We start from the raw sequence: 25,657 nt of genomic DNA, 5'->3' as shown, positions 1-25,657 counted from the left end.
TATGAGAAATGTACACTGATCTTTGGAAGTAAAATTTATTGAACATTCCGCACCATCAAGCAGAGGCTATATGGGAAGCCATGTTGTTAATGACAGTATCTCAGTTTATTAACTAAAGTGACAATTGCTACGTTTATGTGACAAGTTGAAGGAAATCTCTACTTTACATTACTGCTATTATCTCCAGTGTACAAAAACGTAAGAAACACAAGACTTAAGGCCCGTACACACACTATTGCTGGGTACACACCAGGACGACTAGGGCCCGATCAGCACAATCTAGATCCGATTCCGATCAATTGGATGCAGATTGTGTGCTGATTGGGCCCTTTTCTGAGCTGGTGTGGAGCGATTCCGATCCGATGCGCGGTCCCGCGGGTCGGTCGGTCGTTATTGAGATCCTACCTGCTGCAGGTAGGATCTCAATGACGACCATACAACCGGGTGCGGGTCGCCATCGGATCGGACCCGCTTACGGTGCACATCGTGAGCGGGTCGTGCCCTCCCGCGTCATCGTGAGCGGGTCGGACGAGACACTGACGACCCGCTCACGATGTGCATCGTGAGCAGGTCGTCCTGGTGTGTACCCTACATAAGATGTCTTCTTAATGATGATGAACGACCCCATTATAAATCACCTCCTGAACAACCCAGAACGACTTCGTTCAGGGTCGTTTAGGAGGTGAATCTTTTAACATCGTCTACTGTTTATGCTGTGAAAGACGGACGACTACCAACGATGCGCGTACCCGTGGGTCGTTAAAGACCATAGCCATCGTCAATGCATGCAGGTCAATTTGGCTATGGTCGTTAACATTCTTTGTTTTTTTAATAGAAAAGGTCCTGCATCGTTTGTGGTCGTTTGTCAGCCGTCGTGCACCAGTGATCACCTGCAATGCTGAGGTCATTCATTTTCACTTCAAGGGTAAAAATGAAAGATGGTAGTTAACGATGGGTCGTTACTGACACATCTTTGTGTATGTATGGGCCTTTAGGTCTCTTTGTTCCAAACATGCTGTTCTGTAGCTGTCATATATGTGTCTCTTATGCGTGTTCTCTCTGCTGCCCTGGGAGTCAGGGAATGCTGCTGATTGGCAGATAGGGCTGTCTACCTTTCTATGGCTATCCCTGGCTGCCGGCTCTCACAGCACAGCGTATTGAAGTCACCGTGAGTCTTGGCAGCATCGTGCAGTGTGATGGGCCCAGCTGGGGATCATCCATATGCAGTTGACATATATGAATACAATACAGCCACCTATTTGCTGTATGTGAGCACAGTGCTGAACATTACCTGTTGCTGGTGCTGCCACATTTACTTTAGCTTGACCACTTCTCCTTTGTATGGCTCCCTTTGTACTGGTACGGGCTGACATACCTAAAAAACGCAATGCAATGAAAATAAACATGTGTGCTCTGTGGATATAAAGGAAAAGCACTAAATAAACCGCAGTGCCTGGGAGACCAGAGTGACCTAAACAGGGATGGCTGGCTGGCTGGCATGGGGTGAGTATGGGAGGCAGGGTGGGTAGACAGGATGGAAAGACATGGGGCCTGATTCATAGGCTGTGTATAGTAGCAGCAATAATAAGATGAGGAATCTTTATGTTTACTTACTTCATCTCTTTTTAATATCCGGCTGTAGACATATTCTGCAAATGGCTTGCGTGGAATATATTTCCCGTGGCCCGCCACTGTTTGAAAGACTCCATTTTTATATACCACTTTTCCACCAGCAATAGTGACCAGAGGGACTCCGTGGCAAACCATGCCCTCAAATATATTGAATTTCACAGCATGGTGATGGGTTTTAGCAGAAATGGTCCTAAACACAAAAGGCATATATGTAATTAGCGCATAATCGTCATAATAATCTTATTTATACAGCACCTTTCTCCCAATAACTCTATATGCTGTACTTTTACAGCATACAATACAAAATTAGTTTCACAGGAAAGAGATCTACAGATCCATTATCATTCAGCCCCACATCGTCAGGTAGATACGGCTCTCCAAGCTCCTTCGCCAGGAACCGCTGTGCAGGGAATCAACAGCAAAAGCTCATGGGCTTCTCTCCGCGGCACTGTATAAAGGATCTGTCACAGATCCCTCCCAGCATGCTCCGCGGCTGGTGCCATCAGTCTGCACACGTGGAAAGAGGGACTCCAGCACCGGAGCCACATCACAAAGGACAGCTGTTATCTTATCGCTCTTACCTGTCATCAAATTCTGAATGCGCACAGTGTTTATTCAAAGAAACAGAGGGTCTGGGGACAGGGCCAGCTGCTCACACAGTGCTGTCCATGCCCCGACATCAGTGGGAATGGGGGCGTGGCCTCATGGGAGTGCCACAGCCTTAAGTCTCGCCCCTGACCACAAAGCCGTGCCCCATATTTTCGGGTGTGCTCCTGCAGCGCCTGCATCTGTCCCGTGACTGTGTGTTTCTCAAAAGCCAGCCACCTCAGTTCCTACAAAGACATACCTCCCAACAGTCCCGATTTTATCGGGACAGTCCCGATTGTCAGGGCCTGTCCCGATGTCCCACCCGCGGGCGGCAGTGTCCCGCGGTGTGGGGGGGCTGTTGGGAGTCTCCCCGTCAGCTGCTAAACAGCGGGGAATAAACGCTGTGCGCATGCGCACAGCGTCTATTCCCGCAGCCAGGGGGCTGGGGGCATGGCTAGAGGCTCACAGAGCCTCTGGGTCATGCCCCCATAGCGGCAAAATGGGGGCGTGGCCTCACGGGGAGCCGCGAGTATAGGCCATGCCCCCAAATTAGGCCACGCCCCCGCCGCGCAGCAGCAGCTTCCCGCCGGCAGAGGTACCAAAGTTGGGAGGTATGCAAAGATGCCAGGAATTCTCCTTCTTCCAAAAGAGATCCTGGCCTCAGCACTCCCTCAAAACCAGTGTGAACCTGCGACTATCGATAACCGCCTCACCTCCTCCGCACAACTACTGCCGATCTATATCCAACTACGCAGGTCCCATACTGCAGGTGTGCAGAGAGGCGGTATTTCATGCCCTACCATCCACTAGAGTGTGGTGGGAGAATAAAATAGTGTGCCTGACGCATGGCGAGTGCAGCAAGCCATGCGAGGGGACGCGGTGCACTTAATCCTGTGTCCATGTCGACTGTGTCGGCATTCGGGTAAAAAAACTGTGAAAAACCCCATGTCGACCTTTTGACTGTCAACCTAGACCATGTCGACCTAATGCTTGTGTAGATCCATTGACCTGTCTACCTTGTTCCATGTTGACCTAGACCCATGTCGACCTTGCAGTATGTTGACCTAGTGGTGTCAACCTAAGAGTCCATAACTTACCACTATACAGATATTTTGTGTACATTGGATACACAGTACATGCGAATCTAATGAATGGGATCAAATTTGATTTACTGCAGGCCTGGCCAAACTATAGCCCTCCAGCTGGTGTGACACTACAATTCCCATCATGCCTTGCCACAGTTTTGCTATTAGGGAATGCTAAAACTATGGCAGTGCATGCTGGGATGTGTAGTTTCACAACAGCTGGAGGGCCACAGTTTGGCCATGCCTGACTTACTGATTATACTGTCCAAATATGAACTATGGACCTTATTCTGGTCTGCACGCAATGCTGCAAAATCCGCAGCGTTGCGTGTGGACCAAGCTCTGCCCTATGGGGTCTCTGATCTGCAAGCCCGCGTCACCGGGCGAATTCATGGGAACGCCCAGCATTTTCATGGGAACGCCCAAGAAACGCTGGGCATTCCCGTTGGCTTTGCCCTCCACCACCGACCCACACCCACCACCCACACTGTTAGGTGCAAGCGGGATGGCCAACATGTAGTTTGCCGTGCCCACTCGCACCCTGCATCTGCGGAGAAACGCAAAACATCGGTCCTCCGCACGGGGACCGAAGAAATGAGAACAACACCCCATGTCCCATCCACAGACTTTTCCAGCAAATGTATATTTCCGGCACAAAATCACCTTTGGGGCTGAGCACACACTGTCCCAGCTTGATGAATCTAGGTCATCTCGTGCTGCTTCACCTTCTAGTCCTGAGACGTTCCTGCTCTGAAATATCACGCCTTACTTTGCCTCTAACCTTGTCTGATTGCACAAATAGTATGAAGGGATTATAGCGACTCCAGACACATCTAATGGTGTTAAACTCTTTCATTTATAAGCTGCGTGGTGAGAGCTGGATGAAGATGCCAGCGGGAAGTTCCAGAGTCTACTTTGTCACTTCAGGAGGGAGCTGACTGATGGAGCTGGCAGGACGCACAGCTCCTGCAGCCCCGGCCAAAGGCCTCCCCAGGTTAATGCAATGTTTTCTGCACACGGACTAACACAAGGAAACAGCCCCTAACTGTCTACACACGTCTCATCCTGTGCAGCCATCCAATGGTCGTGACGGGTCTGAGCAGAAACTGAACTGAAACATGCTGTCTGGTGGGTGAGGCATGCTGGGGCCTGTGGTTCCAGCCTTTCTGCTGTAAACTTGCACTAATTGAAGCAGATGGTTGATATACAGGGCCTAATTCAGGTAAACTCGCTAAGCAGTGGTCGTTCTCTGCTAAGCAAGAACATTAATGCCGAACGAACCCCCCTCTGATGTCTGAACCCCTTCGCTGCCATGTGGCCGCTAGCAAGAGAAATCATTCGAAAATAAAAGTCAGCTTCTCCGTAGATCGCAGAAGATGGGTCGGGCAATGGATTTGTCATACCTGCACAACTAAGAAAAACTATGCTGTGCAAGATCCATGAAGGCCACTTAGGGGAAGAAAAATGTAAGCGGAGAACACGTCAAGTTATGTGATGGCCAAGAATGAACCAAGACATAGCACAGACAACTGCTACATGTGCGTTATGTCTTATGTACAGACCGAAGAAACAAGCCAAGCCGCTTAGTCCTCATGCAGTGCCAGAGAGACCGTACCAGAAAGTTGGCGCAGATTTGTTTGATTGTAATGGGAAAATGTACATCGTTGTAATTGATCATTACTCTAACTACCCTGAGGTGAAGACACTACATACAACTAAAAGTAAAGCCGTAATCAATTGCATGAAGTAAATCTTTGCAAGGCATGGTGTTCCTATGGAAGTGTTTACCGACAATGGTCCTCAGTTTTCTAGTGCTGAATTTATACAATTCGCTGATGAGTTGGAATTTGTCCATACTACGTCAAGTCCCTACTGTCCAAAGTCCAATGGGGTGGTGGAGAGTTCAGTGAAAACTGTCAGAGGCGTAACTAGAACTTTGTGGGCCCCATAGCAAAATTTATAATGGGGCCCCCCTAACTCAGGTCTCTACTAAAGCACACTATTTGTGACCATCATTAGTGGGAACAGTAACAATGTGCCCCTCCAATAGATACTTTAAAAATAAAGAATGCACACATTATATAAGAAGGTGTGTGGCCTCGCCTCCTAGGGTAATGCCCCTCACACATTATGTGACACACCGCGATGCCATTAAACATTACGCGACCCACCGCAAAGCCCATTACACAACCCACCCCAATACACATTACGCGTCACACCGCAAATCCCAATACACATTACGCAACACACCGCAAGGCCCATTACACGATGCACCGCAAAGCCCAATACACATTACGCGACACACCGCAAAGCCCAATACACATTACGCGACACACCGCAAAGCCCAATACACATTACGCGACACACCGCAAAGCCCATTACACATTACGCGACACACCGCAAAGCACATTAAGCGATACAACGCAAAGCCCAATACACATTACGCCACACACCGCAAAGCCCATTACGTGACATACCACAAAGCCCAATACACATTACGCCACACACCGCAAAGCCCATTACGCGACATACCACAAAGCCCAATACACATTACGCGACACCCCGCAAGGCCCATTACACATTACATGATGCACCGCAAAGCCCAATACACATTACGCGACAATTACAAACTTACCAATATGCTTTCTTATTCGGTTCCACGCGGCTCCTCTCTGCATCACAGGTGCGGGAGTAGGAGAGATCTGCGCACCGTCACCTTACTGCTGGGCATGGGGGGTGGGCAAGTGTGCATGCTGCTGCAGGGCCACCAAAAGGTGGCCACATGGGACTGGTGTCTCAGGCAGTATTGTGGACCCAGATACAACAGGAGACTGCTGCTCCTGCTGCTCCTCCCCCTCCTCCCCCTCCCCCCCTCTAGTACTGTCTAGCCTCAAGCAGCGCTGCAGCATTTTGAATTTGCCGCTCTCCTGAAGTAAATCACAGCTCACGGATCAGCAGCCAATCAGCCTTCTGATCCGTGAGCAGTGATTAGTTAATGGACAGCGGCAGATTTAAATTGCCGCAGCGCTTTCACTATAAGTTTGTTTCACTAGTGGGGAGGGGAGTTTTGCCCGGGACCGCAGAGGGTGTAAGCGGTGGGGAGATCAGCGGCAGCGTGAGGCTGGGAGAGGTGGTGAGCGGCTGTGCGTCTCTAAACACAGCCACTGACCACCATACTGCACTGCCAGGCAGGATTCCTCTCTCTTCCGCCCTGCGCTGTCAGTCCCCACTGCCTGCGTCAGCGTGTCACTGTCAGAGGCAGGCAGCAGCGCTACTACAGAATCTCTCCTGCTTCTTCCGGACTCGTGTCCCGCCCCCCCCGCTCAGCTTCTTTCCCTCCAGCATCATTCTAGCAGCTTCACACACACAGGCAGTTGCGGCGGCCGCGGCTCCCTAAAAAAAAAAAAATCTTCGCACAGTGCAGGGGAGTGCTAGCTGTCCATCGGGCCCCCCCAGCCGCCGGGCCCCATAGCAGCTGCACCCCCTGCACCCACGGTAGTTCCGCCACTGAAAACTGTAAAGAGTCTCATGAAAAGAGCTCAGGAAGGTAAAGAAGATTTTTACAAAAGTATTTAAATCTACCGCAGTACACCTTTACAGAATGGGCTTTCTCCTGCACAAATGCTGATGGGAGGGAGGATTAGAGCAAATCTCCCGATACATGATGAAAGTAAGGAACGCCAACAGGTGAAACTGAAACTGTTCCATGATAGGAGAGCAAACAGCTTATCTGATCTAAGATCGGGTGACCAAGTCCGTCTCTGAGATCTTGAGAAAGGCATTTGGAGGCAGAAAGGTATAGTGCAATCACAAGTAGCACCAAGGTCTTATATTATACGTACAGAGCGTGGAACGGAAGTAAGAAGAAATCAGGTGGATTTAAGATCTCAACCCAACTATAATGAAGACGACATGATTAAAAACTCTTCATCTGACATGTATGATGATCCTGATAATGGTGAACAAACCACGATTGTAGAAAGGTCCAACATGGTCGATGAAACACAGACTGTGTATGAAAGACCCAAAAGGGAAATACGCAGACCTGAGAGACTCATTGAAACGTCTTAGATGATGTTCTTTATATTACGTTGTTGAAAGACTGTAGAAGCCAGCTTGTCTGGCTGAAAACAGCATAAACTCACCTGGCTATTGGCAGGAATCCTTAGCTCACACACTTGATCTGGGCCTGAGGGTTCGGCTTGTCTTGATTGACGGGTTGGCTGATTTGAATGATGGTTCAGGATAGGCTGGTCGAGGTCAGAGGTGGAGATTGATGGGGTGATGTTCTTGCTTCCAGAAGATTCTGCCTCTTGCTTCAGGAATCGTTGCCCTCCCGCCCGCCCCAATTATTAGTCAGAATTAGTGGTTGAGAAGTCGTTTGCATTATTTGTTTAGTTGTTGTCGGCTTATTTTGGATTGGCGGAAAGAACGGTAATTAAATTAGAGCTGTATTTACACTTAGATGCTGGTTGATGTCGGGATCTGGGCATCACCGACCCAGGTGGGCCCACATCTGGACCTTAACGATCATCTACTTCGGATAGCGTAAATTCTGGCGGACATTTGTAGTTTAGGGCAGGTGGCCCAATTTTTTGATGACTCGGGCAGAGTGGTGAGCTCTGCCTTAGTGCTATTTGCGAGGTCAGGGGCAGAAGCAGAAGGTCAATCCCCTGGCCTTAAGGGCAATTGGCCCCTTTTGAAAAGTCCGCTTCATAATTGAGCCGTTGTCTTGGACGCTGGCAGGTGGCCGGTCCTTGGCAATTAAGGGCAATTGGCCCTTAGATCCGGAGTTTGTTATTTTTATTACTTTGTTATTTTACAGCAATGTTATTTATTTTGCATGCCGTTCTTTGCCCGCCACCTTAGTTAGAGCAGGGACATAAATTTTAGTTAGATTCAAATAGGCCGCCCCTGCTCAAAATAAATAAGCCGTCCCCTTTAAGCCCATTCAGTTGTACGCGTCTTTATTTCTTAGATAAGTGGGGTGAGTGTGGATGAATGCCTATGTCTGTGTGGAGTTTAGTGTTACACTGAGGATATAAAGGGATTATCTTCAAAGAAAAGAGGATGTGATGTTATTGCATTAGAATGCTTTATGTTTGCAGACACTCCCTTACTTGTATGTGTAAGCCTGAATCTTCAGTGACGGTCCCTAGGACCAGGGGAATGCTGGGAAGTGGGTGTAGTTCAGTGTACTGTGTGTGTGTGTGTAGAGCTAACAATGTAATACAGGAGTTCAGCAGTGATTCTCTCTGTCCTAATGATTGGAATTACAAACATATGAACATAACAGCCCTTACCGGCAGATAGAGAGTGAAGCAAGTCCAAGGGGCCCCTGCCTACATTCAGGGCCAACATCAGGGGGGTGCTTTGGGTACAAATGTCCCGGGCCCTGCCGCTCTGGCGGAGATGGTGTCCTGTTGCACATTTGACCCCCCCAGGCAATGGTCACCGCCACCATCTAACAGCGGCAGGTGGTGGGTCACCTACTGCGGCAGCCAGCCGCACTTCCCTCTCCTTCATTTAACAACGGCAGCCCGTGGAACGCCCGCCGCCGCAGCCCTCCACACACCACCAGCCTCCTTCTTTTACCTGGCTGCCAGGCGTCTGCTGCTATTTTCTCAGTCCTGGGCAATTTCTGATGGCAGCCCTGCCTACATTTTCCTAATGGTAGTAGCGGCCCTGCTCCCATGCCCTATACATGTCTTGCCCGCATTCATCTTATGTACAATTTATATAAACAAATGACTGTAATCCTATAAAACACGGGAGAAAACAGCAAAACAAAGCCCACGCAAAGTCCATTAAAGAATGACTTGTCACACTGAGTTCCATTGTCCAAACAGAGAGATCTGCCACACGAGCCAAAACAGACCATTAGGAGCGCAGTGCGTTGCTTGTAGGTACACTGCACAACAGCCAGGTTCAGAAATAACTTCCCGACCATCTGTCACAGCCAATAACGCTCTGCTTGTTTAGCAGTCACGCCGAATCCATCACAACCAGCTCGTGAGAACCCTCACAACGACCTCACTCCATTTAAGATGCAGCCAGGATGTTCTCCTCCTGTATGTAAGCAGGTGAAAAGCCATTCCCCATTGTTCCGCTTCTTTAATATGGCTTTTGAAGAAAATGCTAATAATTATGCAGGATTCTGATGTACTAATCTAGGAGTTAATGTGACATTGTTCGGGATTAGCATAGATGTTTTTGCATGACAATGCCGCTCATTACACTACCCTGCCAATGGAGTTGACGACTTCAATATTTAAACATGTGCAGTGACAGGCATCTGTGTGGCAGTAGGACTATTGTAGCGGCACAGTGTGACAGCGAAGAGTCTATTTCTAGCAGGGAACAGACAAGAAGATTCTTTCCTGAATGACAAGAAAGAATTCTGGGAAATTATATTAACATGAGAGAGCTCAGACTTCACATATCCAACCTACATTGAGGCTGTACAGGCATATTGATCAATATTATTTTTACTAAAATAATCATTTCACACCATTTTCACATTACTTTAGTACTGCATAACCTTTATTTACTTGGTTTTAGTAATCAAACTGCATTTCCTATACTTGTAAAGGAAAATGCAATCTTGCAGAACTGAAAAAAAAAAAAAAAAAAAAAGATTCCAGAGGGAGCCCTGTGATAATAAGTCTATATTGAGATAGCATTATTTAGGCTTCTCTCTGGTTCCCCAACTCCTGAACAGCCTTCCATGTCTGCTGGCTGTGCTCGGATCCAACACCTTTGATCATCCATGTGTCTGTAGGACACCTAGGCTTATCACTGTGTAAAAAACTAAATAGCAAAATAAATAAATAAAGTAATACTTAACTATACTCAGGAAGTGGTGATCGGTGATCCGGTGAGGGCAGCTGGCCATTTGATTGAGGTGCTTTTGCTGTATCCCCCGGTGAAGTAAAGTGATGCTGTGAAGCGGGCATCTCACTTTACAGCACTGGGAGTCACCTCGGAGCACAGGATCAGATAACTGGCTGCCCTCACTGGTAAGGTTGCGTGGGTGTGTGTGGATGTGTGTGGGGGTATGGAAGCCACAAGTGTTTTGTATAACTGGCTGGCAACAAGATGCTTAGTCGCTTACATTGGAGGTCAAGGTCTGACGGAAAATCTACACCAGCATAGTTTCCATGAGAAATCCCAAGCGTGTTCCATAGAAAAGCATAACTTACTACCACAGCTGGACCTCTGACAACTGCTCCCTTCACCCCCATTTAAGTACAGTATATGCAGGACCGCATAAGACAGTATGAGCATTACGGTAGACATTACTTTAATTATGATAATTCATCAATTTAAATTATACCTCCCAACTGTCCGTATTACAGCAAAACTTCCCACTAATTGCAGATTGCCCCACAGTCCCTCCTATTGGTTCACAGTGTCCCTCAGGTGAGGGGAGGGGGGCAGTTGGGGGTTGCCGGAGATCCCGGTGATCGGCATCTCTACACTGCAGGGGAGCCGGGGGCTTCCCGACACCTCAGGTGACGCTGGGCATGCCCCCAAATTGATGAAATCGGTGGTCGCTGCACTAGGCCATGCCTCCTCTCACATAGGCCACCCTCAACAGACTTCTCCCCCTTTTTAGGTTGAAGGCGCTGCTGATCCCAATTCAGCAGTGACTAAAGCTGGGTGGTATGATCTACAGATGGGCCCGTCATCAGCTTCCTCACAAATGGGTCGGACGTGCGGCCACATTATGTTTGCGACTAGCGGAGCCCACATGCGACCCTTCCCCAGCATGCATTTCTGTAAGTCACGGTGCAGACTTTCCAGGATCCATTTTCAGCTGAACCCAGTTGGTTATGGAGTGCTGTGAGGGTAGGGGGTGGGAGGATAAATGGGACAGAGGGCCCTGGAGGCAGACAGACCAGGGCTATGGGAAGAGAGGAGGTGAGGCAGCCTAAAAAGGGTATGATCTCCGCTTGATACACCTGTATTAACTGTAGATGGCAGATGCTTCCCTCAGCCCAGTACCTTGGTGCCTCTTTGGATGGTCAAGCTGCCCCTTTGCTCCCCCGGTTTCAGCACCTATGTGCTCCATCTATGAGAAACAGCTAGGATGGGCAAGGTTTCCACCTGGCAGTAATGATTCAGGTCGGATGGTATATGCTACACTGCTCACAGCATCTTAGCTTCTGCGATCCTTGGCCACCATCAGGAAACTGAGCAGACAGCTCCTGTATAGTGAATGTCTCTACGTGATTGACAGGCAAAAGGTGTTTGCAGGCAGGGACAGGGGTTGCTGTTTCTCAGATGTGGTCAGGCCGAGTACTCTGTCTATGGCCGCCTCCTGTCCTATCCCTCCCCATGAATGCCTTTGCTTAAGAAATACAACGATGCGATCGCAGGACCAGTCCTGCCAATGTGCAGAACAGTTCCTGTACGAGCACAATTTCATGATTATTAGGGAATGTGGGTTGAAACTTGGATTGCTTATCCTTTCCAACCTGAATGAGGGCCAGAGTTACGACACCTTCTGAGATGCAGTAAATACCAGGGACTGATAGTACCAAAGGACTGCAGACACCTGCTCGGTATTCTGGCCTTGGTGCCAGTGGCGTTGAGAGGGAAGGGGGAGGGTGTTTACCCGGGCCCGTGTCTGCTGGAGGGACCTGGGGCTCGCCCCCCCTGTTGCAGGGAGTTTGGCAGTGGGGAGAGAGAGCAGCCTGCATCTCTCTCCCCACCGACTCAATTTCACCAGGGCCCAGCCGACCCATCGGCGCCCCCTGCTTGGTGCTCCTAAATATTTGCTCCTGTCAAACGAAAATATTTTTGTTTTTGTGTGTGGAATAAGCGTCATTATTGCTACTGTGTACACTGCAGGTAAATGTTGGTGTCCACTCACTGGAAGGAGCAAATATTTACTTCTCTGACCATTATCGCACCTTTCTGTGCCAATCCGCCGAGGTGTCTGAATAAACAAGTGTGCACGTGAACGGTGTACAGTACAATGCCACAAGCGAGGGACTAATGGGAGCCAGTGATTAATGGGAAACAGACATTCAGTATACATTTTCCAAAGAATTTGATACAATTTCTAGAATTATTATTGTGCCTGATTCAGAGGTGATTGTTCTTGCGATTCCTGTTACTACCTTTTGCCGTTTGCAATTGCTACTTTATGCTAGTATGGGCAGAAGGTAACCCGCACATTGGGACGGCCGCTGCTGTTGCATCATTTATGTCTGACGGCGTACAATTACTGATACATCGATATTATCGTTGCATATTGAGACATCACACTGATTCTAAGGTGCTTATTTACGAAGGTGAGAGTTCTATTGAAGATAGGATGTTGCCCATAGCAAGCAATCAGAAACTACTTCTTATTTATTTAACACCTTCTTGAAGATAATTGATAGAATCTGATTGGTTGCCCATGGCAACCATAGTTTACAGGTAGACTATGAGACCCAAACGGGCACATTAATGCCTCCCATGCTGGGACACCGGGGACAGCCCTGGGCTTCAGCCCTGGATGGGGGACCCCTTTTAATGGGGGGTTCTGACTCCCCCACAGACCCGGTCCAGGACTGACCAGCCACGGTGCGAATGGTACGCCCGGGGGACCTTGTATTAAAAGTGTCCTCCGGCTGTGGCATGACACCTCTGGCTGTTGGAGCCCAGCACTGATTCCAAAATATGGGGGGACCCTGAGTTTTTTTGTCCCCTGTATTTTAGGAACTAGGACCGGGCCTGGTGCTGGTTTCTTAAATACAGGGCCTCCCAACACATTTTGGGGGTTATTCTGGTCAACGTGCAAGGCTGCAAATTTCACAGCCTTGCGAGTCCCCCAGATGCCGCCCGCACGGCCGACTGCCCCCCGCTCCCCCCCCCCGAACCCCCGCAGGCATGCGAATGGATGATTTGCATAATCATCCATTCGAAGCCTTGTGTGTGTGTGGGAGAAATCATTCAATGGTCGACGACACCTCTATGGGGAATTACCATGGAAACACCCATCATTGTCATGGGAACGCCTATGAAACACTGGGCATTCCCAAAGGCAAATTCCCCGGCCCGCCTTCCCACGCCCCTCCGCGCCCCACGCCTGGACTTCTGTGTGCGATCGCTGTGCGCGCTCCCCACAGCGGCTGTATATATGCATAAAAACCTATGCGCATGCGCAGTCACAGACAATCGGTCCCCCATGCGAACTTGCGAGGACCAATTGCATTAGAATAACCCCCTTTGTCCCCTGTATTTCTGAAACCAGGACCGGTTCAATGAGCCCGGGGCTGCTAATGCACGGGGAGAGGGAACCCACGCCACAGAAGGGCCTGATTCTGGTTCACTCGCAAAAAGCAAATTCTCTCTCTAAGTGACAAAACCATGTGCACTGCAGGTGGGGCAGATGTAACAGGTGCAGAGAGAGTTAGATTGGGGTGTTATTTTGTTTCTGTGCAGAGCAAATACTTTTCCACATGAATCATTGTTACAGCTGCCGCAAGCGCAGACGCATAAACAACATTTGCATTTACTAAACTTTGCACTAAATCCCCCCCCCCCCCCCTCCCCTCCCCCAGAGACATTATAAGAGAACCCATTTAGAATCTAGTGGACATATATATAATGGGGTGTATTCAATGCGGCCGGCGAGGGCGGTTTTATGGCGAGGATGGCTTGGTTTTGGGGAGGATCGACGAAAACAAGCCATCCTCACCGTTTAACCCCCATGCCGGCCGCTCGCCTTATTCAACGTTCCGGTAGAATCCTCTCTGTCAGACGACTAATGCAGGTAGCGCGCTGCATTTAGCCCCGAGCCTCGCCGTTTTGGCTGCCGCACACGCCGTTTCCACCTCACTAAAAACCTAGCGAGGTATAAACTGCGGGTGCAGAGAGGGGGGGGCAGTTGAATACTGGCCCGCGAGCTGTGACGGCGAGCAGCCAGCACTGCTACCTGTCACAGCTCGCTAAAGAGCATTGAATTATACCTCAATGCAGACCAGGCTGCTTCTCTGACTCTCCTTCAGTTGCTATGGCACCAGTAATAATAATCAGGTACCCGCGCATCAAATCTGTCAGTCCGGGAGAGCAGACATAGGAAGATGCAGTGGATTGTGGGGCTCGGTAATGGTAATCCTCTAGTATATCACACAGGGATCCTGGGACAGAAGGCATATGGCTGTGCGGCACATTTGTACATTTATAATACCATATTGAATGTTATCTTATACTTCATTTTGCACATGTTCCCTGCAGTATAGAGAGTTCTGAAGACAGCACTATATAATATTTACCATTAGGGACTGATCTAATCGTACTGCTGACACTGGCTCCTGGCACGGCTGCACTGATACTGTCCTGAATTCTTTGCTGACATTGAGCTCTTTCTAATAGTCTAATTGATGCTCCAGCAGCGGAGTCATTTTATCTGCAGAATATTCTTCACTTAAATAATCTTAAATTTATGCCGTGCTGACATTTTGTTGACTCTACGCGGTGCTGTAAGTGGATTAGGTCCTGGCGTGAATGGGATTCTTGATGTTAGCTGAGCATAACAAAGTATTGTGCACATGCTGTTATAGCCTATGGGGCGATTCTAAAACTGGTGCGCGAGCTAGAAGTTTTGTAGTCCATAGCAGCCAATTCCATTCTCATAATATTTATTTAGTGCTAAGCAAATAACAGTAACATCTGGTTGCTATGGGTTACAGAACCTTGGGCCTAATTCAGTATGAGTTGTAAGAGTTGTAGTTTTGCAAGTAACTGTAAAACGACAACTCTTGGCGCTAAAATGCCGGTGCCGCCCAGCACAGGGCATGGGCATCGGTATTATGTGAGCAGTTCGCTATACAGCAAAGCAAGCGCGTGGTAAGGGTAGCCCCCTTGCTGTGCAGCCGAGTTGTGTAGTCGGTTGCCAAGCTGACATGTTTTGGGTCGAGCTAGCTGTGTGTGACTCCGCACCGCCGCCGCAGGCTGCCCAGCTAACAGTCCAGACACATCTTCGTTATCTCGCCCATGCTGCTCAATGCCGCCTTAGCAATGCTGCCCCTTTGCCACCTCCCGTTGGCCCTTAGACTGCGGTCACATTTTCCTTTTAATCAGCGTCTGAACCATGCTTGCCTACTTTTGTGTTCTCCTCTCCGGGAGACACTGAGCTGCAGTTCGGGGGTGGAGCGGACGATGATGTAATTAAGCCCCGCCCCCACGGCAGCCAACTGCCGTGATTCATGGCTCAATGTATATGGGGCAAGGCTAAAATGATGTTAAGTGCTGAAAATCGTGTCATTTTAGCCCCACCCCTCACCAAACTGCTGCGAATGCAGGGCAATGCGGGGTAGTGGCCAGGAGGTCCAGGAGTCAGGAGAAAATTCCGGTCACTTGCAAACCTTTCCGAGGGGGGGGGGTGTTTGGGAGGCCGACCTGGTTTTCAGGAAGGTATGCAAGTATGGTCTGAACCTGAATAAGGCACCATATGCAGCTGTTTTGTAATTCCTTGATGTGTGAACTAACTGGACATACTGTATATCTGGGGCCAGGGGTGCTGGAACGTTTTTAGGTTGGGGGGGGCAAGATATAATCTCATTTTGGCGCCCCCTAAATTGCTATATGTTACCCCCTGATAGTTAATGAAATATGTTTTCATCAATAGTAATAGAGTAACAGAAAAACACTATAGTTTTATTAGTAACAAAATAACATAATGCAGAGTTAACATTAGGGAAATGATGCTTAACAAAAATATTTATGCAACTCTGTAACATTAGTAATTAGGGTTTGCCAAAGACTGACACTCTGAATGTATTTTTTGAAATAAATTCATTCAGAATAAAGTTCATATTTAGACTATCAACTCGCAATGGGTAAGCGTGTAGAACACAGAGATGGTTCAGTCGCTCTTGTAGCATGGTAGATCGCAAATAAGTCTTCACCCTCCGTAGCATCGAAAATGATCGCTCTGCAGTTGCAGATGTTGCCGGCACTACAAATAATAGATTCAACAGCTTCTCTGTTTCAGGGAAAAGTCTGCGAGTTTCCATCTTCAAATTTTTCAAATATGCTTTCACAGATAATGGTGATAAAGTGCATCCTGAAACATGAAGTATTTCCACCTCACTCTTCAAACTTTGATGGTCTATGAAATATGTTCCAGCCAAAGTTTTCACATTTTCACACCATGCAGTAGGACTTTTAAGAAGCAAACTCTCTAACGCCTGTATAGTCTCAAATCCTTTCTGTTGGAATCTACTTTCAATTTCCCCTGTTACAGTGTCCAGGGCTTGATAATATATACGGCGGTGCAGATGATATGCATCTTCTGCCGATAGCTCTGTAGAACCCTTTTGTCCTCTCTTGCGATATGATGTGTCTGGTGGCAGCAGGTCCATTTCTACTGATTGTTGCTTAGCCTCATTCCAGATTTGATCAAACTCCTGATCAGATCTAAGCTTCTTGAGTACCTCCAAAGTGAAAGATATGGATTCAGCTGCACCTGATACAGTCTGAGTTTCCTTCTGGAGAACTACACTCAGTTTTTCAGTGAGTGTGAAAATCTGCCTGCACAAAAGCAAAGAAAGAAAGAAAGTCCCCTTTTCCATTTGTAAGAAAAATCCATGGGCTTTGCTGGAGGAAGCATCTTTAGAATCCTTTAGATCTTCCATGAGCTGTAAAATAACTGAATATGAAGCAAGCACAACATTTACTGCAGAGGTTCTTACGGTCCATCGTGTACGACAAAGTGGTCTTGGGACAGAGGCATCTTTACGTCCTCTTCCTAAATCCTCTGCTATTCTTTCAAACATAGCTGTTCGCTTAGGGGAATCTTTTAGGAAAACAGCAAGATCATTAATAACATTTAGACAATTCTGCAGGAGAGGAATATCCGAAACTGTGTCTTGTAGGGCTAGATTAAGGGAATGTGCACTGCAGTGAATATACAGAGCTAAAGGTTGCACCTCGAGTATTCTAGCTTGGGCACCTTTAATGGAACCTTTCATATTGCTACCTCCATCGTAGCACTGACCTCTCAGCTGTGCTACTGGTATGTTAAATCTTTTCAGACTGTCCAGGATTATATGAGATATGGCCTCACCAGTGGTAATTCGAGTCTCATACAAGCCTAAAAAAAATTCTGTAGGCTCAAGATCATCCACAACACGGAGACAAATAGAAACTTGTTCTTTGTTATTGATATCTGATGTTTCATCAACAATTAAACTATAAATTCCGCAATGTTTAATTTCAGCTGCAATGTCTCGTAATATTTTATGGGCCATGATTTCCAACATCTCATCTTGGACTTCAGAGCTTGTAAAATGTTTTTTCCTTTCAAGAAACACTTTGAGTTCAGGAACATCATTACGCCTTAATTTGTTTAGTTGGCTTAAATTGCCACGGTCAGTACAGTGGCCTCTCAGAGAAAGACCTTGTCTTGCCAAATATTTTACTGATTCCAGGAGAGCTATTAAAGCTCTTCTATTATTTTGCTGCTGAACTTTTAGTCCCTCAGAAAACAATGAGGTTATTGGTTTAGCACTAAGGGCACTTAGTTTAGCCACACTTGTCTTGTGTAGGGGAGAATTGCTGTGTGATTTGAATTTTTCTACTCCTTTTTTCCAATTGCGAAAGCCTCTGCCATTGACTAAATCCGACTCTAATCTAAAGGAGTCAGGCAGCAGTTTCTTTTCAATTGCTTGAACGCAAAAAAAGCAAACAAATCCTTTGCACCTTTCATCAAAATGAAGCCACTGGAAGTTTTTGTACCAATCAACACAAAAAGAACGTTTGGATTGTTTATCATAAAAAACTTCATGTTTTTCAGGCTGAAAAGGCTTGTCTTCTCGTAACACCATAGAGCTTTGTTCACCGTTTTTGTGAGACAGACTACTGTCTGGTTCTTTTTCTCTAGAGAAACACTCAGCTTCATAGGAAGCACTGCAATTACTTTCACCGTGTTCCTCAGTAACGGTGGCACTGCTGTGCTCCTCAGTAACGGTGGCACTGCTGTGCTCCTCAGTAACGGTGGCACTGCTGTGCTCCTCAGTAACGGTGGCACTGCTGTGCTCCTCAGTAACGGTGGCACTGCTGTGCTCCTCGGTAACGGTGGCACTGCTGTGCTCCTCGGTAACGGTGGCACTGCTGTGCTCCTCGGTAACGGTGGCACTGCTGTGCTCCTCAGTAACGGTGGCACTGCTCTGCTTCTCGGTAACGGTGGCACTGCTGTGCTCCTCGGTAGATTTACACTTTAAAAACTTTAACAAAGCACTTGACTGTTTTCTATTTTCTTCCTCTCTGAGCTTCTTGGCTTTCTTATTCTGCGCCCCAGAAAGTTTTTTTCTTTTACAATCACTCATTATAAAGCAAATGAGTCCCTTATTGAGTCCCTATAAACTGAAAAAAATGGGAGGTAATGTCAGAGTTGGGAAGAATTTTTTTTTTGTGAAATACTTATATATATATATATATATATATATATATATATGTATGTATATTAACCCATTAAGGATGAGGCCATTTTAATTTTTTATTGGTTTCTCTCTTCCTTCCAGGAATGAGCTGTATGAGAGCTTGATGTTTTGCAGGACGAGTTGTATTTTGTAGTGGTACCATTTAATGCATTATAAATGTACTAAGGAACCAACAATTATTCTTCGTTGGGTGGAATAAAAAAAAAACACAATTTTTTTGAGGGGGGGGGGGGTGTGTGAGATGTTTACTGTGGTATAAATGACATCTTGTATTTATTCTGCATGTTGGTACAATTTCAGCTAAACCAAATGTATGTTGTTTTTGTTATATTTTACTACTTTAAAAAAGGATCCTCATATCTCATACCAGACAACGGTACTTTAGCGCAGGGGTGGGGAACCTTTTTTCTGCCGAGGGCCATTTGGAAAATTTGAAAACCTGTCGGGGGCCATATAAAAATTATCAACTTAAAAATATATGTGGGCATTATACACAGGGCAGCGGCATATATATGTGGGCATTATACACACGGGCAGCGGCATATACATGTGGGCATTATACACACGGGCAGCGGCATATACATGTGGGCATTATACACAGGGCAGCGGCATATATATGTGGGCATTATACACACGGGCAGCGGCATATACATGTGGGCATTATACACAGGGCAGCGGCATATATATGTGGGCATTATACACACGGGCAGCGGCATATACATGTGGGCATTATACACAGGGCAGCGGCATATACATGTGGGCATTATACACACGGGCAGCGGCATATACACGTGGGCATTATACACAGGGCAGCGGCATATACATGTGGGCATTATACACACGGGCAGCGGCATATACACGTGGGCATTATACACAGGGCAGCGGCATATACACGTGGGCATTATACACACGGGCAGCGGCATATACATGTGGGCATTATACACAGGGCAGCGGCATATACTCGTGGGCATTATACACAGGGCAGCGGCATATACATGTGGGCATTATACACAGGGCAGCGGCATATACACAGGGCAGCGGCATATACATGTGGGCATTATACACAGGGCAGCGGCATATACACAGGGCAGCGGCATATACATGTGGGCATTATACACAGGGCAGCGGCATATACACGTGGGCATTATACACACGGGCAGCGGCATATACACGTGGGCATTATACACACGGGCAGCGGCATATACACGTGGGCATTATACACAGGGCAGCGGCATATACACATGGGCATTATACACAGGGCAGCGGCATATACATGTGGGCATTATACACACGGGCAGCGGCATATACACGTGGGCATTATACACACGGGCAGCGGCATATACACGTGGGCATTATACACAGGGCAGCGGCATATACACGTGGGCATTATACACACGGGCAGCGGCATATACACGTGGGCATTATACACACGGGCAGCGGCATATACACGTGGGCATTATACACAGGGCAGCGGCATATACACGTGGGCATTATACACACGGGCAGCGGCATATACACGTGGGCATTATACACACGGGCAGCGGCATATACACGTGGGCATTATACACAGGGCAGCGGCATATACACATGGGCATTATACACAGGGCAGCGGCATATACATGTGGGCATTATACACAGGGCAGCGGCATATACATGTGGGCATTATACACACGGGCAGCGGCATATACATGTGGGCATTATACACACGGGCAGCGGCATATACATGTGGGCATTATACACAGGGCAGCGGCATATACTCGTGGGCATTATACACAGGGCAGCGGCATATACATGTGGGCATTATACACAGGGCAGCGGCATATACACAGGGCAGCGGCATATACATGTGGGCATTATACACAGGGCAGCGGCATATACACAGGGCAGCGGCATATACATGTGGGCATTATACACAGGGCAGCGGCATATACACGTGGGCATTATACACACGGGCAGCGGCATATACACGTGGGCATTATACACACGGGCAGCGGCATATACACGTGGGCATTATACACAGGGCAGCGGCATATACACATGGGCATTATACACAGGGCAGCGGCATATACATGTGGGCATTATACACACGGGCAGCGGCATATACACGTGGGCATTATACACAGGGCAGCGGCATATACACGTGGGCATTATACACACGGGCAGCGGCATATACACGTGGGCATTATACACACGGGCAGCGGCATATACACGTGGGCATTATACACAGGGCAGCGGCATATACACGTGGGCATTATACACACGGGCAGCGGCATATACACGTGGGCATTATACACACGGGCAGCGGCATATACACGTGGGCATTATACACAGGGCAGCGGCATATACACATGGGCATTATACACAGGGCAGCGGCATATACATGTGGGCATTATACACAGGGCAGCGGCATATACATGTGGGCATTATACACACGGGCAGCGGCATATACATGTGGGCATTATACACACGGGCAGCGGCATATACATGTGGGCATTATACACAGGGCAGCGGCATATACTCGTGGGCATTATACACAGGGCAGCGGCATATACACGTGGGCATTATACACAGGGCAGCGGCATATACACATGGGCATTATACACAGGGCAGCGGCATATACATGTGGGCATTATACACACGGGCAGCGGCATATACATGTGGGCATTATACACACGGGCAGCGGCATATACATGTGGGCATTATACACAGGGCAGCGGCATATACTCATGGGCATTATACACAGGGCAGCGGCATATACATGTGGGCATTATACACAGGGCAGCGGCATATACACAGGGCAGCGGCATATACATGTGGGCATTATACACAGGGCAGCGGCATATACACAGGGCAGCGGCATATACATGTGGGCATTATACACAGGGCAGCGGCATATACACATGGGCATTATACACAGGGCAGCGGCATATACATGTGGGCATTATACACACGGGCAGCGGCATATACATGTGGGCATTATACACACGGGCAGCGGCATATACATGTGGGCATTATACACAGGGCAGCGGCATATACTCGTGGGCATTATACACAGGGCAGCGGCATATACATGTGGGCAATATACACAGGGCAGCGGCATATACATGTGGGCATTATACACAGGGCAGCGGCATATACACATGGGCATTATACACAGGGCAGTGGCATATACATGTGGCCAGAGACACCAGGGCTGGCTAATTAATGCACAGCATTAATCCAGGGGTTGTCATTTACTCATAAAAAGTGGCACTGTCACCCCCAAACAGGTTAATGTGATTATCTCTGATTATGATGATAATCAGAGCTAATCACATAAACCTATTTTGGTGTGAATCCACTCCAGGGGTAAATTACAACCCCTGGATCTGTCAGTCACTGCAGGGAGGGCGAGAGGAGCAGCATTTACCTTATCACAGTTTTAGTTGTGGGCTGCAGCACAGCGTGATGGCTGCTGCTGCGGCTGTTTTAGGATGCTCCAGTCCCGCCCATGCACTGATCCATCAGGCTTCCTCCCAGTCCCTACCGCCCGCCAATCACTGTGGACACACACATCACATGATCCACAGACCACAGCCACTGATTGGCGGGCGCGTGTAGTATCTCCCCGCAGCAGCAGCAGCCAGCCAGCCATCCATCCATCAATGTGGGCGGGCGGGACTCAGGGCGGACGGCTGATATGATTCTTCTTGCTCGGCGATTAATCAGCCGCCCGCCGAGCAAGAATCCGCGCCTCAGTAATAATTTTGGGGGGGGCAAGCTGCCCCCTCGCCCCCCCCGTTCCGGCGCCACTGTCTGGGGCCAGTAAACATTGGAGGTTGTGAATAATCTGATGCAGTACAGTATGTCTCCTCTGATTCCACTGGGAAAATTGTCAGATATAGAATAATAAAAAAAACAGCAACACATCACACATTGCACAATACAGATGGGGTATATCGTTAGAGCTTCCTTTTCTTCCCCCAGCCTCTATGATGTACTCATATACCCTGATGTTACTGTAGGCAGGGCGACCTGCTAAATTAATTCATTAACAACATATAGCAGACTCGGACAGATCTTACTTTGCCGTTTTCTTACTACCGCCAGACATGAAACCAAATTCACAGTGAACTACAACAGGCTGCTGAAGACCACTGCACAGGAAGTGTCTATGTGTGCAGCCTGACACTGATAACACCATTCTGGTATAAATGACAGCTCTGCCGCGGCCGCCTGCAAATGAGCCTGTGACATATTAGGGGCCTGGCACTAGATTATGGGAGTGACATTACTTTATCCCAAATCCAATAACCCCTACTTATTACAATACTAGTGTGTACCCCATCTACCAGGCTACAGCAGATTCAGCAGCTAAGGATGAGAAGTGCAGTAAGCAGGAGTATACCATTGTGAACTGGGGCACTATGTGGCTTAATGTGAACTTGGGGAACTGAGTGGCATAGTGTGAGATGGGGGCAATACAATTTGGAATAATGTGACAAGAGACACTATAATGTAGCATAGTGTGAACTGAGGGTATTGCACCATAATTTGAAACAGATGTCACCAGGGCCGGCTCCACCACCAGGCTTCTCTAGGCATTTGCCTAGGGCGCCGGCCACTGGAGGGCACCAGTGTGCAGCAGGGACTGGAGCAGAGAGGTGAGTGGCACCAACGGCCTCTGACTCCCCCCCCCCCCCCCCCCCCCCCCGGGAAATGATGCAGCGGCCTGCCGCAGCATCACGCCGGGCATCACCCTACACCCCCTGTCAAGTCCCCCCCACCCGCCCTGGAACGCCGCCGGCACTAGATGTCACTGCGCCATATAATCTGAATTCGAGGGATACAGTCGGTCACTAGGTCTAGAAGCATAATGTGGCATAATATAAACCAAGACTCCACAATGTGGCATAATTTCAGCTAGGGGCTCTGTATGGCATAATGTGAACTAGGACACTACAATGGGGCAGAAAATGAACATTTGTCTTTCTGCAAGCATTTTGCCCCCCCCTCATAATATAATTATAGGGCCCACCGCACAGTTCTGGAGGGATACGGTCACTAGGTCTACAAGCATTAGGTCGGCACCACTAGGTCGACATGCATGAAGGTCGACATGACTGAATGTCGACAGGGTCATTAGGTCAATACAAGCATTAGGTCGACATTTAGGAAGGTTGACAGTCAAAAGGTCACAATGGTTTTTTCTTTGAGCCGACAGGTGGTATTTCATACCCTACCATCCACTAGGGCGTGGTGGGAGAATAAAGCAGTGTGCCAAGCATAGCATGGCGAAGGGACGCATTGCACTTTTTAAAATGTCCATGTCGACTGTGTCACCATTAAAACCGCATGTCGACATTTCCTCTGTCGACCGTCCCCATGTCGACCTAATGCTTGTGTCGACCTAATCCCATGTTGACCTTCGGTCATGTTGACCTCCATGCATGTTGACATACTGGTGTCGACCTAGTTTCTGTCTATCCAATAATCCATATCCGTTCTGGATATGCCTGCCAGGGGTCTCTTCCCTGGATCTCTGTACTCTGTACTTCATGATTCCCATAAAGGAGCATAAGCCTATGTACAGAATCTGACATGTGTTACCTTGTAGCTTCCGGATCCCAAATCACAACATCTGCATCAGAGCCAACTGAGATTTTCCCCTTCTTCGGATACATGTTAAAAATCTTTGCTGCATTGGAACTGGTGACAGCCACAAATCTGTTCTCATCCATGTCCCCGCTGTACTGTAAAGCAGAAAGCAAAAGAAATGTCCAGGACCCTGATTTTTATATTGTGATTGTGCAGAAATGTAAACAGAATCTATTGTTCTAGAAAACCTGGTATGTGTATGTTAAAGGGGTTGCGTAATTATTTGTGTAATGGCGTGTACACACTATTAGACCCCCAGTGATCTATCTGTGTGGTACATCAATGAAAAGTTAACAACATATCTGCAGAAAAATGCAGCGTCCAACATATGCGTTGATCAGACAAGTGCAACAGTGACATCTGCAGGTCAAAAAACTGTACTGCATCCAATTACAGCAACTGTTAAGGAGGAAATGTTGCACTGAAATAAATTATGAAGTTGTATTGTATATAATTTTTATATAATAATAAAAAAATCTTATTACATAATGTCACCCAAGTGAATCAGAGGATAGATGTCTGAGCATTATTATAATTAGTACCACGTTTCATAAAAACATAATTTCCAGACAAATTCTGCAACAAAAAAGTTTTCCATATGAACAGTGAAGTGATGACCTCAGGACTCACAGATTCTAGATGATGACATCACAACTCCCTGTTTATACAAATAACTTAGAGGATGTTTGCGCTTGTGTTATAAACCATGTGAGGAATCCAGTGCTACGAATAACAATGACTTGGTCCTTACCACTCCTTTCTCCCACACAACAGACATTCTGTCCTCCACGCCGTTCAGACCATTGGGAATCTTGGTGAAATCATCTTTTCCAAGCGCCTTCTGGCAGGTGTCAAATGTGCAGTTATCTGTCCCTGTAACGCTGAGGTCATCACTGGGAGAGAGAGAACATTACAGGTGGTTAACAGTTACGGTATAGTGGATCCACAGTGTCCAGGTAGACCACCACCAATGGTCAACAGTGTCCAGGACGACACATAAAAATGGTCGACACGCCACATGTCGACATTGGCAGAATGTCGACAAAAGCTGAACGTTGCATGGGCATGGTCGACACAAGTTTTTCATGGTTTTTGGTGTCTTTGTCGACATGGACACCGTATAAGTGTGTTGTGTCCCCTTGCATGGCTCACTGCGCACGCCATGATTTGGGCACACTATTATATTCTCACACAGGGCCGGATGTACTGGATGTGGATCATTAGGTCACCACAATGTTGGTCGACAGTAATTAGGTTGACATGAATTTAGGT

The 25,657-nt window shown here is 47.8% G+C and overlaps 1 protein-coding gene across 2 annotated transcripts in view; it reads right to left on the bottom strand.

Annotated features, from left to right (window-relative positions):
* DPYS (dihydropyrimidinase) overlaps positions 1–25,657 on the bottom strand; it is a 76,798-nt gene that overhangs the window by 4,765 nt on the left and 46,376 nt on the right. For both annotated transcript variants that reach the window (XM_083186884.1, XM_083186883.1), the window contains exons 6-9: positions 25,137–25,278; positions 24,338–24,480; positions 1,615–1,822; positions 1,292–1,375 (exon numbers count right to left, since the gene is read on the bottom strand). In XM_083186884.1, coding sequence (XP_083043010.1) covers positions 1,313–1,375; positions 1,615–1,822; positions 24,338–24,480; positions 25,137–25,278 — 556 coding nt within the window. In that variant the 3' untranslated portion in view covers positions 1,292–1,312. The remainder of the gene's footprint in view (positions 1–1,291; positions 1,376–1,614; positions 1,823–24,337; positions 24,481–25,136; positions 25,279–25,657) is intronic.

Source organism: Crinia signifera, chromosome 5 (genome assembly GCF_055691185.1).
Source record: "Crinia signifera chromosome 5, ASM5569118v1, whole genome shotgun sequence".
Taxonomy (NCBI): domain Eukaryota; kingdom Metazoa; phylum Chordata; class Amphibia; order Anura; family Myobatrachidae; genus Crinia; species Crinia signifera.
This window is presented reverse-complemented; position numbering and strand designations above follow the sequence as displayed.